This window comes from Lynx canadensis, chromosome F2 (genome assembly GCF_007474595.2).
Source record: "Lynx canadensis isolate LIC74 chromosome F2, mLynCan4.pri.v2, whole genome shotgun sequence".
NCBI classification, from domain to species: domain Eukaryota; kingdom Metazoa; phylum Chordata; class Mammalia; order Carnivora; family Felidae; genus Lynx; species Lynx canadensis.
Genome location: NC_044320.2, coordinates 303950 through 319561, shown reverse-complemented (window position 1 = coordinate 319561; position 15612 = coordinate 303950). Strand labels below are relative to the sequence as shown.

The following is a 15612-nucleotide window of genomic DNA, read 5'->3' as shown; positions in this document are numbered from 1 at the left end:
CCCCCTCCCCCCTTTCCTGGGCACCTCCACAGCCCTTCGCCTCTCCCACCTTGGGGAGGCCCCAGGTCCTCCAGCAGGCTGGCGGGCCAGTGGCCGGACCTGCAGAGCTAGCGATTAGGGTGATGCTGGAGGGATCTTTTCTGGAGGGCTTCGGTAGGGCCGTGGGGAGCCTCCTCGGCCACCGTCCCTTGACGCCTTAGGGATTCTGTCCGCAGAGCTAGGGGTCCGCAGGTGCCTGCGCCCCGCCCTCGGGCCCCCAGATCCCACACATGGCTCGCCGCACACTGCGCAGCTTTTACCCTTTACTGACTGCGCTGGAGCATGCGCGGGGCGAGCCCGCGGGCCTGCCAATCCGCGAAGACTACGTCATCAGCGAGCGCCCGCCCGCCCGCCCGCCCCTCTGGGCCGCACTCTTCAGCAGTGGATCTCGTAGGCTGCCGGCGGCTGCAGCGGGAGGCCCTGCGCCGGCCCGGTTGCTGCGCCATCGGCAGCCTCCGTCGGGCCCTCGGCGAAGAGTGGCTTGGAACGGTCGATGACGAACATCTCGTGGCCTCGCTCGTCGCGGAGCTCCTCGAGCTGCGCGAAGGTGCAGGGCCCGTCCGAATAGTCGTTGACGAACAGCGCGCCCTCCCCCGGCAGTCCCGGCGCCTTTTTTCTCTTGCGCCGCCGGCGGCAGATCATGGTCGCCAGCAGCAGCGCCGTGAGCGTAAGGAGCGCGATGGCGCCCGCGATGGCCGTCTGGGTGGCCAGGCCCAGGGCGCGGAAGGCCATGCTGCCGGCCTCTTGCAGGGGCTCGTGGCTGACGGGGCCGGCGGCCGGAGGCGGCGGGGGCGCCAGCTGCAGCTGCTGCTGCTGGGACAGGTTGACCAGGAGCTGGAAGGGCACGCGGGCGGCGCCGCCGGCGTTGGAAGCCTCGCACTCGTACTTTCCAGCGTGGGCCAGGGTGATGTTGGTGAGGAAGAGCATGCCGCTGCCCGTGTCAGAGGCGCCGGGCCCGCCTGGGCGCGGTGCCCCGCCTTCTGGCTGGATCTGGGCCCGTGGCTGCCCTTCACGAGGCTGGGCCACCTTTCTCCAGGTCACCAGGGGCTGCGGGTAGCCGGAAGCCTGGCAGGCAACGCGCAGGTCCTCACCCAGGTTGGCCGTCACCTCCAGCGGCTCCACGTGTACAGAGGGCGGGATGCAGATGAGGCTACTGCCAGATATGTCCAGGAGACTTTGAAGTGCCAGGCGCGGGGGCTCTGCACACATGATGTTCTTGTCCCTGGAGCTGAGCAGCCGCTGGCCCCCTTCCTTGATCCATGCTCCCAGCCAGTGCAGGGCACAGTCACAGCGCCATGGGTTCTCTGTGGGCAGAGCAGTGGCGGACGGGTAGCTCAGGAATGGTCCCAGAACAACCTGTGCAGTTGGGCTTCTGCTGGCCAGAACCGGAACCCCTTTCCCACCTCCCGGAGAGGGGCCCCTGCCACCTCTTCTCTGACCTCAAGCTCCCTGGAGTGTGGGCAAGCTCTTCCCTCCCCCTGCAGTTCTGTGCTGCGTGGTCCAGTTCACTAATTTCTAAGAAAGCCTCTGCTCCTTTGAAGTCTCTCCCTGCAGCAAGTCCCGTTACTTGGGTGGATAGTCGGTGTCCCCAAAGGCATCCCACAGCACTGAGACCTCGCCAATCCTGTCAGCCTCGTCCTCAGGTGCTGTGTCCTGGAAATGCCAGCCCTAGTTTCGTCTTTCCAGTTTCTGTCTGTCCCCCCCATAGCTCCCGAGTGTCCAGTCCCTCAGCAGAGGATTTCTACCTTTTCTGTCTTAATCCTTAGGCCAAGTCCCTGAGCTGTGCCCCTTCCAGCACTCCCATTCCTATCAGCCGCCCATGGGTCCAGGTGATGGTATGACCTTCCAGAGCGCTCCTGGATGGTCTGGGATTCAGAGCCACTGCCATCAAAGCCCACTCCACACCTGGGCCTGCTTCCCACTGCCACCACTGTGGCCGAGGAAGATACCCTGGCATGAGAACCTTCCCCAGGAGGTACCTGTGAGGCGCAGGACCTGCAGGCTGGCCAGGGGCTGTAGGGCCTCACGACTGATGGTGCCCAGTTGGTTCCTGCTGAGGTCCAGCAGTGCTAGTGAGGAAAGCCCAGCCAGGGCCTGGTCCTCCAGCAGCTCAATGCTGTTTTCCTGCAGGTGCAGCTCCTGCAGTCGCTGAGGGAAGGACAGCACATCATCAGGGGAAGGGGCCCTGGCGGCCAGGTCCCCTTCTTACGGAGCTAACCTGGGTTAACTTTTCTCCCTTTCACTGCTCTAGCCCCGCAGGGCAGGTGGAGGTATCGGAGGACCCTTGCCCTTGCCCACCTTCCCCCCTCACCGGTAGGTGCAGGAAGGTGAAATCCAGCAGCTGCACTAGCTGGTTACCAGCCAGGTAGAGTGCACGCAGCTGGGCCAGGCCCGCGAAAGCGCCAACTCGCAAGCCGCGTAGCCGGTTGCCGGTGAGCGCTAGCTCTAGCAGGCGTGACTGCGCGCGGAAGACGCCTGGCTCCAGGGCGCGCAGGCTGTTATTGTGCAGGTAGAGACGGCGCAGGGCGGCGAGAGGCGCCAGTACGCCCGGTTCCAGGCGCGCGATGCTGTTGTCCTGCAGGAACAGCGTCTGCGGGCCGGAGGGAGGGTGGGAGGGTGTTTACCCTGCTGAGGGAGTCTCCCTCCCCTGGGGCTCTCCAGCACCCACGGGGACATTCACACACCCCTCCCTCCGTGTCGCGGGCGCCTCTAGCCCGCGGCCCAGTGGCCCCAAGCGGTGCCCACCTGCGTCCCGGGTGGGATTCCGGGCGGGACGACGCGAAGCCGCAGGGCGCCGCACTCCACCGTGGCGCTGTAGCAGCGGCAGGCGGCTGGGCAGCCGACAGCGCGGGGCGGGAAGCCAGGGAACCACAGCAGCCACAGCAGCAGCAATGTGGGCGCCCCCGGGGCCATCTCCCGCGGGACCGGCCGCGGACCACGAAGCTGCAACCTCCTGACGGGCCTCCTTATAGTCCACCCTGGATGTGATGTGCCTCCTGGAACACAGGTTGGCAGGCCTGCCCCTAACACTTGAGAGCCAGCGAAGAACATGGATGGAGGCCCACACCCTGTGTCTAATTTCTGAAAAGTTATAAATCAGTTCAAGCAACCGATAAAAACAAAAACAAGAAACAAAAAAGTTGGTTTTTTTCCTTTGCAAAAACACAGTCATGAAGATTTGGAGCATCAGGTTCCAATTTAGAATTTCCAGAGTTCTTAGTCTTACCACACTGGCCATGTGGGGAGAGCCAACACCACCCCAGCCCCCTTCTCTTCCCATCTATTTCCATCTGGCACCGTAAGGGATTTTGCACTCATGCATGTGGGCGTCTCTACTTTCTAGCAATTAGCCACTCCTTGACTCTAAGGTACAAGAGGCTGGTGCAAAGTGTGGGCTTGGGAACATGTAGGTGGTGAAGCCCAGGACCCAGTTACCCAAGTGCAGGCTAGAAGGGGAAGAGGCTCTAGGAAGACATTTCTCCTTGTCCACATGGAGACGTCCAAAAGCAGAGCCCAGGGCAGAAGTCTTGTGCCCCCAAGACGAAGCCCAAGGCCCCACACCACGTGTCCTTGTCTTCACCTGACCCTGACCCAGCATTAAGTCTAGTCCTTTTATCCTTAGAACTCATGCTCTGTCTCCTGACCCTGGGACCCACCTGATGTATGTTGATGGGAAACATGGGTAGAACTGATCCTGGGAGCCACCAGCCACAGGAAAATGCAAGCATAGCTTGGCCAGCTCCTGCCCAAGCCCTTGTGGGGGTGAGGGTGGGTGGAACAGCTTAGACAGAATTAGGGTTAATTCTCAGGAACTTGTTAGACAATTGGGGGATGTGATACACAATAGGAAAGTCAGTTCACAAGCCATGGCCTACGTTCTCTCTGCTGTTTCCCAGAAAAGTGCTTCTGTTTTGGGGAGTAGGAAGGGCCCTGGAACAGCTGGGTTGGGGCCTTGGGCCACCAACTGGGTTTCTAGGATAGTTCCCAAGTGGGCTCTGGGAGCAGTGACCTCCTGGATGGTAAAGGAATATATAGTGTGTTGGGGATTTATGCACATGAACCGGTGATCCTATAAAGATGGGAAGACCTGTGTCTAGTTCCAGGCACAGTGAGTCCAGTTTTCAAGGTGGGGACATGGGCTGAGAAGCCAGCTAGTCTGGAGCCAGGGACAGCAAAGCTGAGGGTGTGCTGTGATGCAGCCTCCAGCCCTTCCTCAAATGGTCCACACTCTGAATAACTGCCTGTTTTCCAAGTCTCTCTGCTAGCAAGAGTGAGTCATGTGGAAAGGGACCAAGTGCCCTTGATGTCTGTTCGAATCTTGCTCTAAATTGTAACTCATGTGATTATTTAAAGTCACTAGAAATGAGGTAGGCACAGCAAAAGTTTTAATGGAATAGCTTTGGCCCAGGCAGAGTCAGTTCCCAGGTGTCTCAGGATGTGCGTGAAGCCCAAGAATCTAAAGGCATACTCTGGGCTCCTGGGATCCACTTCCCTGAGCATAAGGGCTGGTTCAGGTCTTGCCCAATCAGGCTCCAGCAGCCAGTCCTCCTAAGTAGAGGGGCTTCTTGGCTTCCTCCTCAGGATTCAAGGCACTGTTCACAGGGACACCCCCTAGACGCTGATTGGAATAAAAGGGCCGGCCTGAGCAGGGATGGGGGCCCAGGCGGGAAGAGCAGAGGAGGCCAGCCCAGAAATCCTTTTACCCAGCGGACAGCCCTCTAATCCGGTTGGGCAGGGGGCGGGGCGTCACACACAGGATTCTGCGATGGCTGTTACCGTCTCCAGGGCACCCATCTGTGCGGAGACTGGAGCGGCGAGGAAACCCTGCGACCCCCTCGGGAGCAGTGCGAAGCCCAAGTCGCGTGCCTCGATCCCCCATGGTGTCACCTGCATCCCCTCCAGCTGGGTCTGTCCCGGGCCAGTTCAGGGCAGGGCGTGGTCCCCGCCAGGTCGCCTCCCCTTCTCGATGCGCGCTGGGGACATAGCCGGGAAGGCCCCCGATCCCACCCCCATGCCCACTGACCTCGGGTCGGGCGCCCCCTCACCTGACGCTCCCGCGGCGCGGCTCCCCCGCTGAGCCCGAGGCGCCCAGGCCCACCGAGCAGTGCAGGGCGGGGGAGGGGCGGACGCCGCTCGCGCACGCGTACTGGAGCCCCTGCGCCTCCAGCCGCGCCGCCGGGGCCTGCCCCTGTAGGCGAGGGCCGAACCAAAGGACGCCCCAGGCCCGAGGTGTTGGGGGTGGGGGAGGGGGGGAAAGTAGAAGGGCCCGCGACCCCGCCCCTCCTCGCGTTCGAAGCCGCGGCAGCACCTCGGACAGCGCCGAGCACCACGGGGCCGCGGTGCACCTCTGCCGCGCACGCGCATTCGGCCGGCGCGCTCTTTCGGTGGCGCGTGCGCAGCGATGCGCGGCCCGGGCCACAGCGGTGAGGGGAGAGAGGGCGGGACCTCGGCGGGGCCAGGGGCACCAGCGGCCGCCAGCCTTCCTGCCTGCGGCTCAGGGCCGCGAGGCGGTGAGCAGCAGCGGGGCCAGGTCCATGGTGAGGGCGAGGCGGCGGCCTTGCCAGCGCACGTGTGAGGGCAGCGCGGGCGCGCCGGGCGGGTACTCGAAGCAGGCGCTAAGCTCGAAGGCTAGGGCGGAGCGCACCAGACCCACGCCGCCCGCTCGCGCTGGCGCGGGGTGGTAGAGGCGGCCGTTGGCGGCCAGAGGCAGCAGACGCGCCGGCTCGAAGGGCACGGCCAGGGCCTCACCGCCGCCGCAATAGGAGAGACGCGGGGGCCCGGAGCCCGAGGCCAGCAGGTGCGTGAAGACCACCGGCCGGTCTTCGCAGCGCAGGAAATTGCGCTCTCTGCCGCAGGGCGAGAGGAAGGGGAAAGAGGCCTCGTAGCGACCGCTGTGGTTGGGTCTCAGGCGGGAGAAGAAGGTGACCAGGAACTGTGGGTCTGGAGGAGAAGGACACGGTTGCTTACCATGCCACGCTACCCTACCCGCGGCCCTACTTCCCCAGGCAATCGGCGCGCCCTGGGCAACGCCACGGGCTGGCGCCGGATGTGGGCACACCACCTTGGCCTCACTCTAGATAGCAGGGCTCATGAGCCCAGGATGCCCAGTCCTCTGCTTCGGACGGGCCAGTCGGCAGGCTGGGGAGCAGAGCCTTGCCGAAGGGAGAAGAAAGGTGGGGAAGAAGTTGCACCGGTACCTTTGAAGCAGGTGATGAAGTTCTTCATTTTGGAGTCATCCAGGAAAAGCTGCAGACAGAGGGGCAGGCCGTGGCCCATGAGTCCCAACTGGAAGCCCGACAGAGTCGGCCCCAGGGCGGGGAGGCTTGGGCAGGCCTGAGCCGGGGCCAGTGTCCACTCTCCTTGCGCTCCTGTGCACGCCGTGTGCAGGGAGGCGAGTGGAAAGTAAACTTGAGGACCCTGCCAACATTCCTGCATCTATCCCGCACTCCGGGCCGTGCGGGTTCCTGAGTTGCCATGTCCTCCCTGTACCTCTCCCTTCCTCCTTAAAAGTTTCTAATCAGATGTGCCACCTCCTCCGCGGAGGCTCCCGGACCTGCTTCCTCCCGGATATGCTGGATGATTCCTCTGCCAGGGCTTGCAAAACAGGCAGGGCGACCCGAAGCTGGGGGTCACAGGGTCGGGCAGGATCTGGGGATGCAGAGCGCACGAGACGCAGCAACTTGTGGCAGGTTGGCTGCTGGGGGGGGCGGGGCGGGGGTCGACCCGTCTCGGGCTGAGACCGGGCGCCCCAGGCGGTCCACCTCTCGGTCCCACCTCAGCAGTCAAGTTCTCATTCTTTAGAGACCCCGCCCACCCATCCGGCCCCGCCCCTCTCACAGGCGCCCCCTCTCTGGCCCCACCTCTCCGGCCACGCTCCCGGCCCACCTGGCCCTGATGATCCACATAATAAAAATACTCTCGCGTCTGGGGCTCTGGGGTCTGGCCCTGCGTGTAGGGGACGCCCCCGCCCCCGCCGCAGGCCCGGGTCCCCGGGGACCGCGCCAAGACCACGGCGCAGGGCCGCAGCGCCCTGCACGCCCTCCACATCTTCCTCCCGCACCGGAAGCGGCGCGCGGGTCACGCGGGACTGGCGCTGCGTGAACAGGCTTCCTCCCCGCGACTCCGCGGCCTCACACTTTGGTTCCGGCAGCTGTCGCGGAGCTCGCTTTCCCGGATCGCGCGGGATTCCAGGGCCGTGGGCAGCCCCGACGCTGTTGATTCTCTGGCCTGCGGGAGCGGCCCGTCCTGCCATCCCGCCGGGGTGGGGGGGAAGAGACCGCCTGCCGGCGGGGTGCGCACGCGAGACGGACTGGGAACGGGGCCCTGGCGGGAGTGCAGGTTCTGTCCCTGTCCCTCTGCCCTCGGGGGCCGACCGCCGGCACTTGCCTCTCGGCCTACCGCTCAGAAAGTCAGCTTGGTGGGGCGGAGTCTGCGTGTTCAAGCAGCTTCGGAATCAACACTGCCTAGCCGTCTATGGCAGATTGAGGGTAGGGAGGGTCGCAAAAAGCCCACTCCCCGCGCAGACAGGCCTTTATAAAGAGGTCAAGAGACATACCCCGGGGGCCTCAGAAGGCGCAGGGCGGCCCAACACCCACCTGGTGCCTCCTCCTGGCCCTCATTCCCAGGAACCAGCCTTGTTTGCAGCCCACCGCTGCCGCCCCCCCCCCCCCCCCCGCACTCTCCTCTGGTCTGTCCACACAGGTGACTGTGCCAGCCCACAGTCTGGCTTATGTGGTGGGCTGCCCAACCCCCAAACCAGCCCCCTGCAGCCCTGCTGCGACTGGAAGAACAGGAGTCGACAGAAAGTGACCATGGCTCTCAAGTGTCCGTATGTATTTTATTCACACAAAGTGTTGTCACCTCTTGAGTCCATGCGTCAGAGCCAGAGTCTGTGGCCGGGCCACCCACCCCAGGCCCGGAGACCACCCGACTGAGGACGCTACCTCAGGGAACACCCGGGCCACGGCAGGGCTGGGCTTTTTTGTTTTTAATAAATAAAAACTCAACTCTAAAAAATATATATATATATATATGTATATATATATAAACTGGGGAGAAATTAAGTTTTACAATTGGAACTCAAAATTCCAAAATGGAAAATGTACAAACTGAGAGTCTAGGTACTTCCTAACCGCAGCTCTGGCCTTGAGGAAGGGCACTCCTGGGCGCTCCCTGGTTCCCCAGCTTGGGGTTCCTTCCCTCTCTTCTACTGCAGGTCCCAGATGGGGATGGGGCAGGGTTTGGTTTTTGGTCAGGAGCCAAGAAAGTGGCGAAGAAAATGAAGGAGTGAGATCAACTTGCTCTGCAGAGGACAGGCTAGGACGGCTCAGAGATAAATAGCATTTGGGTTAAAACTATGTCATTAGCAAATTTAGTTCTTATATCTTTCCCTCTATATCTCTATACACAGGCGGGTTGGTGTGCTGGATAGATTCTGAATTTATAGTTACACGAAGAAAAAAATACTCTTGCCCCCCACCCCCACCCTGCCCCAAGAATGCCTGCTCAACCCTGCCCCCGACCCCAGAGGACTTTGGTTTGGGGGCCCCTCCCTACCCAGAGAGAGTCTGCCAGGCCCTGCTCTGGTGATGGGACAGCCCAGTGCCCTGGGGCCCCCAAATTCCCGCGGTCTCCACATTGGAGGCCACAGGTGGCAGGGGGCAGGAGGAGGCTGCAGGCCAGGAAGGAAACAGAGGGGAACCGGGGAGGGGCAGAGGAAAGAGGGGCAGCCGGGCAGGGTCCAGGCCAGGGCCAGGCTGAGCGCAGGAGCCCCAGCTCCAGGGGAGGGTGGCATGTGCTCTCGGGCCGGCCGGGAGGGGCAGTGTCACTTGGCTCCAGGAAACAGAAGGCACTTTCTCGGGGCTGACCGGCCGGTGGTGGGCGGGGCGGTGCCCACAGAACTGGCCACGAGGCAGCGGGGTGGGAGGGGGGGGTGTGCGGACAGAGACGCCCTTCCCACAACCCCTCTGCCCTGGCTGCGACCTCAGGCCCGGGGCCTGGGTGGGAGAGCTGGGGGCTTCCAGGGCTGGGGCGGGCATGGGCGGGGCCTGGCATGCTGCCTCCGCGGCTGGGGCGTTCCCTCCCCCCTCCCGGCGTGCTCGCCTGCCCGGGCGCACACCCGAGCGTCGTCGGCTCTGTCCCCATCCTTGGTCCTTGGGACCCACGTGCTATAGCACGCCCTCCATGAAGCTGGTGTCCAGGTGCTGGATGAGCACGCGTAGGAATGACATCTCCTTGCGAGTGTTCTCGAAGATGACGCGCGGGTCGTCTGACCGGCAGCGCAGGCAGTTGGGTGCCATGACCATGGCCAGGTTGCTGACATCCATCTTGGTGATGGCCACGTTGGCTGGCTGCACGAACACCTGCGGAAGGGAGAGGAGGGTGGGCCCAGGCCGGCGTGTTGAGTGCTGGGGGGGTGGGGGGGGGTGGGAGTGCCCCACCGAGTACCTGAAGGAAGCGGATGAGGTAGCACAGCACCAGGCGGTTGATGCGGGGCAGCGCGTGCACCACGGCCACGGCGGCCTCAGGGCTCTCGTAATGTGCGATGCACTGCTCGTAGAACTCGTGCGGGATCAGGGGCTCTTCCAGCTCCCGATACCACAGCTTCAGCAGCGACGCTACAGACACAGGGCAGGGGGGAGGGGGAGGGCTCAGCCCAGCCTGCTGGGCAGGCACCCCTGTAGTGGGAGCAAGGGCGAGGCAGGGGATGTGTCGGGGAGGGGAGGCAAGTGGCGTGACCAGACTGGAAAGAGTCCACCTAGCCCAGGTAGGCTGCCCAGGCCGGCCCTGGAGGCCTGGGGGATTGTGCAGGGAATGAAGGAGGGCTGCAGGAAGGAGGCCCCAGGGGAGACTCTGACGGGCAGGGCGTGTCTGTGCTGGAAATGGACCGGGAGCCACACTGTTCCAAAGGCCCAGACCCGCTCCAGCTCCTAGGGGAATGGGCTCACCAGGGACATGGGGGTCCTCCAGGCCTGTAGGCACCTTCCACTGGTCTACCTGTAGCTTCAGGGCGTTCACTTCATCAATGTCCCCAGGAACTCTGTGGAATACACGGGTGAGTCTCACCGAGTTGGAATCTGTCTTGCCCTTGATCAGGCGCCTCCCCATTAGACTGGCCTCTTTTCCACCAGGGAGAGAGGTGGCTTGGGGCTCCTACCCCATGCATGCTGACTGCTGTCCCTCCCCACTCTGCTAGCCACCCCCGTGCGGATGCCATTATCACCGAGGCCGCCGAGGATCAAACCCACAGGCCTGTCTCCCCAGCTGTTCTCTGGGGGCTTGGGTGGAGGGCCTCGTGCCATTCCCCCCGCAGAGCAGGAGCTATCATCCCTATTCACAGGTGAGCAGTCTGCTTGCTGCTGCTGTGTCTTTCTAGGCTCATGTCTTTGGCTCTGCCTGTGGTTGCTGTCCAAGTGCCTTCTGGGACCCTGGTGGCCATTTCTGCTCAGGAACGGTCTCTGGCTGACCCCCCTGCCTAAAGTCAGGCGCGCTGCCATTCAAGGGGACGACTCTCTGACTTGCTTCCTAAGGACAGGGCCCTGCCCTGCCTCTCCAGGCTACCTAGTGGCCCATTTGCCCCAGGGTGTCCCTCCCCCCCTTCAGATGACGGCCTCCGTGGGGGGCCTCTCTGGCTACTCCCGGGCAGGGGCATGGGTCTGGACCCCAAAACCCAGGGCTGAAGCAAAGAGGTAGGCCCAGTGGTCCTGGTGCCTGATGGTTCCTGCCTGCCTGACACACAGTGCAGCCACCCGAGGCTCCCACACCCAGGGCCCAGGTTGCGGGGCACCTGAAGATGCCTTCTGTCTGGTCACCGTTGAGCGCTAGCACCTCCTCGGACAGACGTGTCTGTACCCAGGGCAGCTGCCGGTCAGGGTAGCGCTCCTTCTGCAGGCTCATGACCTCCTGCAGTGCGCTGCCAAACATGGATGGGCTGAACACAGCGTTCTTGGCGTGCCGGATCTCCTCCACGTTGGGCTTCTTCAGCCCCTGCCAAGATAGCCCAGCTCTCCGTCTCAGTGTGGCCTCACCGCCCTGCTCCCAGCCTTCCCTGTGCCCTGTACTCCTCCCAGGGCTGCCTCTGGCTCGGCCACCCTCCCTTCTCCCCTGTCCTCTCATCCCCAGTAACTCCAGACATCTGCCCAGTCAGAGCTGGCGGTACCCGCAATTCCCTGGTCCCCAAGTCACTGGGGGAGGGGCAACCTGCTGGGCCATCTACACTGTCCCAAATTTTTAGGTGGCCCTTGTTGGTCACACAGGAGGAAGAGGGGAAGGACTCCTGGAATGAGAGCTGCCTGTGGCAGTGGGAAGTCCAGGCTGGCTGACCTGGACCATGTGAGACCACCCTGGGGTAGAGGTGAGGGGGGAAAGCCTGAGGTGGGCACAGGCAGCAGCTTCTAGAGGCGGGACTACAGAAGTGCATTCGAAGGGAGAGGGGGAAGGGACAGCCAGGCTCCAGGACAGCTGCCTTCAATAGTTGGGGAAAGGTCTGGCATAGGAGGCCCTGAGGGCTACGTGGGTAGGGGTGGGGTGGTAGGCTGAAAGGGAGGAGGTAGTGGACAGAAGGGAGAAGATGGCCACAAATCCTAAGACCAGGGAACAAAGTCCAGATGTTTGGCGTGACTGAGGCCCCTCTACAGGTGCCGCAAAATGTGGGCTCAGGGCAGGGAAGATGAGAGGTTGTGGGAGGGGTGTGGCTGTCCAGCTCTGCCAGGCAGTAAGAGGCCCCAGCAGCAGAATGGGGGCCAGGGAAGTGGCTGGGGGGGGGGGGACACTACTGGGACCACCCGCACAGCTACCACTGGTGGGGCTGGGCTCTTGGACCATCATGGCCAGGTGGGTGGCCTGGTGTGAGTGAAGGGGCACATGGTCGTCTTCTGAGCCCGCCCTGCATTCCAAGGCCGGGCCTCCCCTGGGTCCAGAGGCAGTCTGCCAGGGTGGGAGGGTCCCTTCTGGGAAGGGTGGTCTCTTAGCCTGCCCACGTGCTGTGCCTTTCTCTGCCCCTCACCAGCACCAGTATGACGGCGACAGGCCTGGGGCGGCTGGTGCTGCTGCGGCAATGCGTCCCACCCTCACTTGGGCCGGTGTCCTGATGTCCTGGCCTAGCTACACATCCCTTTGCCTGCAGTGGCTCCTCAACTTGGGGTGCAGCCCCTGCCCGAGGCCTTTCCCGGCTGCCTGCCTAGGTAGGCTCCCTGGAGCACTTTCTGTGCTGTTAACTGTCACACGCCCCACCCCGAAGCCGAATGTGCAGGCTGGGCTCAAGGTGAGCGGGACACTCAGTAGGATGTGAGGGGTGGCTTGCCAAGGCTTCCTTCTGGACCCTGCCTGGGTGTCACCAGCATAGCCTGCCACCCCTGCCTGGCTGTCCTGGGGGAGCTCGTACCTTTTTGGCCCCCGTCAGGGCCGCCTTTTGCAGCTTGTGGTAGCAGTACTTGGCATATGTGCTGATCGCCACCCCTGGAAGAGAGCAGGTTCTGGTCGGCTGGGCGTGGGTGTGCGGGGCACAGAGGCCAAGAGAAGCAGCAGCAGGGGTGAGGAGAGGCAGCTTCTGCAAGAGCCCTGGGGGCCCGGGCCAGTGGGTCCTCGCTTTTCTGGGCTAAGTCCTTGAAAGCAGAAACCCACATCGAGAGGCCAGAGGGACTCCCTCGCCTCAAGGAGCCAGGCTTGGGAGGAGACTCCTCTGCCAGCCCACCCACACTTCCTCACGGCCAGGAAGGGCAGGCTGGGAATGAGACTTATTCCCACTGAGTCACAGGCAGGACAGGGCAGGACCTGGGCCCCGGGGTCTCCAAACCCATGCTCCCCTTGCAAGTTAGCTCCGAGGAGCCCCTGACAAGGGTCATTTCCACAGGCAGCAGGGCTAAAGGAGCTTAGTGCCCTCTGCCTTGGGCCAGCACTTGGGGACGGGGCTTTGGGCCAAAGGTCCTGCAGCCCTGCCTCCAGCCAGGGATGCTGTGTAGCTGTGGGAGAGGGGCCTCAGCCTGTCGCGCCCCATCCCTGTCTGTTGAGGGCTGTGTGGACAGGAGTCATGGAAAGGGAAGCCAAGGAGATGGCCGCAGTGGAAAAGGGGATGAATGTGGAGAGGGTGCCCCATGTCCCAAGCTTGGGTGTCAGTGGGAGGGCCACGCCACAGAAGGACACCTTTAAATTCTGCCCGAGGGCTGAAGGCGGCTGGGAGAGGGCTTTTCTAAACTCTGCTCCTGGCAGAAGTTCTGGCTAGTTGTCATGGGGGTGATGGCTCGGGTGGCAGTTTGACGGCAAGAACCTCAGGGACCTTGGCCACGAGGTTCTCCAGATACAGAAATGAGGGGAAGGAGAGAGAAGCACAAGGTGGGGAGGAGGGAGAGGTAGTGGGGGAGGAGATCCCACACAGGGTGGGTTTGAAATGTGTGCAGCATCCTTCCTGGTGAAGGGTAGGGGGGTGGTGGGGAAGGGAGGGAAAACGGAAGCAGCGACAAGACCAAGAACACGCAATGAGGCGGAGCCCAGAGGAGCCATCCAGGCATAGGTGCCAAGGACCGACAGACAGAAAAGCTGTAATGTGTGCCTCCAGGCTCAGGACTGGCCCCTTCTCTGGAAAGCCCTGCCCCTGCTGGGTCCACCTGCCCCAGTGCCTGCCGGCCAGAGGGAGGCCTCTACACCCAAGTCTCAAATCCAAATACCCCCATCTTCTTTTAAGGGAAGCAGTTTCTTGTGGACGTCCAAGCACATGGGGGTCTTTGGACCTCAGTGTGAAAAACATAAACATGGCTTAATGAAAATCTTTTTGAGTTATCCCAAGATAGTTTTATTATTGTAAGTGGTAAGGGGATTCTCTTTTAGAGTAAAGTGAAAGCAAACATTTCTTATTCTCCCTGGAGAACCTGTTTCCCTATGGTCCCAGGGGGGATCCACAGATCCCTGGCAGAGAATCCTAGCTGCTGCCTCTGACAGGCCAGCTGAGGACACAGCACCTAGAACCTTCTGCCACGGGCCGACCTGGCCTTTCTGGGCAGGCTGTCAGGAACCTGGAAGGCAAAGGGGGCCTTGGGCTTTACACTGGCCACCAGGAGCCCAGAGAGCACTTTGTAGCAGGCAGCAGACTGGCTAGGGCCTAGCGAATGCCTCCTGTCTCAGGGCCTCTCCAACAGACTGTGATCTGAAGATCCTGGGGCTGCCACCTCTCAGTTGGTAACCCTGGTCAGAAGGCAGCCTTTCTGGGCCTCAGCTTCTTCCTCTGTAGGATGAGACAGGGACACCTACCTCACAGGTGCCTATAAAGGGCTGACCTTGGGGTCTGGTGCACAGCTCAGCAGCTGCAGCTGCGGGTATCACAGGGAGGACCAGGGCTGTGGCCATGTATGCCCAGAGTCCCAAGAGCCCCTCTGCACCCTGTACTGCCGTGGGCAGAGCTCCCCAGGCCGGGACTGAGGGCTGTCTGCTGAGTGCCTGGGAGGATGTGCAGGGCCTACGGCCAACCCAGGGAGACTCTCACGGTGGTGTGGGGTGCTCTGCTTTGGGCCCACTGACCTGTCCTAGCCTTGCCAGGACACGCCATGCCCAGTCTTTATGTGGGGAGATGGTGGCCCCAAGGGGACTGACAGAAGCAGCTGAGTCTATGCTGCTATGCCAGGGATCCAGGCCTGCCCTGGGGCCTTAGTGCCCCTGAGCCCTGGCCTCAAGCCTCAGAAGCCACTGGATCTGGCCAGAACCTGCCACTGCCACCTCTTGGCATGGACACTGCTGGGTCCCAGGGCTTCTAGCTCCCTCCTCACTACCCAACACCATCTTGGGCTGTAGTGTCCTGCTTAGCCCAAGCCCAGGCCCATAGGAGCCCGTTCGCTGTGCCCCCAGGCCCACCTGCCTGTGGCAACACGACTCGTGAACAGGCTCCGGTAGGAGCTCAGAGCCCCTCCACTCCGTTCCAGATGGGTGTGGCCCAAGGGCAGTTGAAAATTGTGGACTGCAGCTTCCCCTTTGTGTCCAAGGGCAGCATGCATCCAGAGAGCTTCCCAGAGGAAGGGGTGTTGAGGTTGACTGGTATTAGAGAAACAGAAATGGGGCAAGTCTGGGGAATGAGGTATGTGTACCAAGGCTGAGGGAAGTGCCAGGGGTGGGGCAGGGGCTGGTGCCAGAGCCCCGGTGCCGGGAAGGGAAGCTGACAGGACAACAGTGAGACCACCAGCTCTCCCAGCAGGGAGGGTACAGTTTTGGGTTAGCGGGGCCTCCGTGGAGCTTGGACAGCAGCGGGATGGGGGTGTGGATCTTGAACTAGGCCCAGGAGAAGGGCAAGGCTGGTGGGGGAGGTTGGAAAACCCATGGGCTCCCACCAGGGAAGCAAGGCCAGGGTGGCCTGGGTTGGAGGTCAGGACTGGGCAGGCACTGGCCCTCAGGGCACTTCCTCAGCAAACACTCACCTAGGGGGGCTTCCGCAGGCCTTGCCCAGTTCGTCCTCACGCCCCTCCCCACTGAGAGCCCAGCGTGAAGTTGGAAATTGTTCTGAAGCACCTCGGAGAAAGGCGCAGGGCAGGTGTGGCCTCTCCCAGGACCCTCTTCAGTGACCTGGGGCCTCCGGCTGGCTCAGGAGGCCGCAGG

At 62.6% G+C, this 15612-nt stretch overlaps 3 protein-coding genes across 5 annotated transcripts in view; all 3 read right to left on the bottom strand.

Annotated features, from left to right (window-relative positions):
- Positions 1-282: 282 nt before the first annotated feature.
- LRRC24 (leucine rich repeat containing 24) lies at positions 283-5122 on the bottom strand. Of its 2 annotated transcripts, none has more exons than XM_030303592.1 (5): positions 5085-5122; positions 2785-3120; positions 2351-2629; positions 2019-2187; positions 283-1343 (listed from the first exon to the last, which is right to left on the bottom strand). In XM_030303592.1, the coding sequence occupies exons 2-5, from the start codon at positions 3088-3090 to the stop codon at positions 415-417; spliced, it is 1683 nt and encodes a 560-aa protein (XP_030159452.1). In that variant the 5' UTR covers positions 3091-3120; positions 5085-5122; the 3' UTR covers positions 283-414. The 2 variants fall into 2 exon arrangements, with proteins under 2 accessions (XP_030159452.1, XP_030159450.1); XM_030303590.1 differs by lacking the exon at positions 5085-5122 and adding an exon at positions 3696-4309.
- Positions 4408-7113, bottom strand: CF2H8orf82 (chromosome F2 C8orf82 homolog). Its single transcript, XM_030303669.1, has 3 exons — positions 6925-7113; positions 6237-6285; positions 4408-5979 (listed from the first exon to the last, which is right to left on the bottom strand). The coding sequence occupies exons 1-3, from the start codon at positions 7084-7086 to the stop codon at positions 5534-5536; spliced, it is 657 nt and encodes a 218-aa protein (XP_030159529.1). The 5' UTR covers positions 7087-7113; the 3' UTR covers positions 4408-5533.
- A 744-nt stretch (positions 7114-7857) lies between these two features.
- The window catches only part of ARHGAP39 (Rho GTPase activating protein 39), a 109369-nt gene continuing 101614 nt past the window's right edge, over positions 7858-15612 (bottom strand). For both annotated transcript variants that reach the window (XM_030303567.1, XM_030303568.1), the window contains 5 exons: positions 12422-12495; positions 10826-11025; positions 9987-10078; positions 9487-9656; positions 7858-9401 (listed from right to left, as the gene is read on the bottom strand). In XM_030303567.1, the coding sequence (XP_030159427.1) occupies positions 9207-9401; positions 9487-9656; positions 9987-10078; positions 10826-11025; positions 12422-12495 (731 nt within the window). In that variant the 3' untranslated portion in view covers positions 7858-9206. The remainder of the gene's footprint in view (positions 9402-9486; positions 9657-9986; positions 10079-10825; positions 11026-12421; positions 12496-15612) is intronic.

Bases quoted from the DNA above. Each gene is read 5' to 3' on its own strand.
- LRRC24 (XM_030303590.1), bottom strand. From the start codon at position 3,767: ATGCTTGCATTTTCCTGTGGCTGGTGGCTCCCAGGATCAGTTCTACCC. The intron at 2,630-2,784 runs GTGGGCACCGCT...TCCGGCCCGCAG, and splicing joins GAATCCCACCCGGGACGCAG to ACGCTGTTCCTGCAGGACAA. The intron at 2,188-2,350 runs GTGAGGGGGGAA...TCCTTCCCTCAG, and splicing joins TCACCTTCCTGCACCTACCG to CGACTGCAGGAGCTGCACCT.
- CF2H8orf82 (XM_030303669.1), bottom strand. From the start codon at position 7,086: ATGTGGAGGGCGTGCAGGGCGCTGCGGCCCTGCGCCGTGGTCTTGGCG. The intron at 6,286-6,924 runs GTGGGCCGGGAG...CTCTGTCTGCAG, and splicing joins ATGTGGATCATCAGGGCCAG to CTTTTCCTGGATGACTCCAA. The intron at 5,980-6,236 runs GTACCGGTGCAA...CTTCTCCTCCAG, and splicing joins CTTCATCACCTGCTTCAAAG to ACCCACAGTTCCTGGTCACC.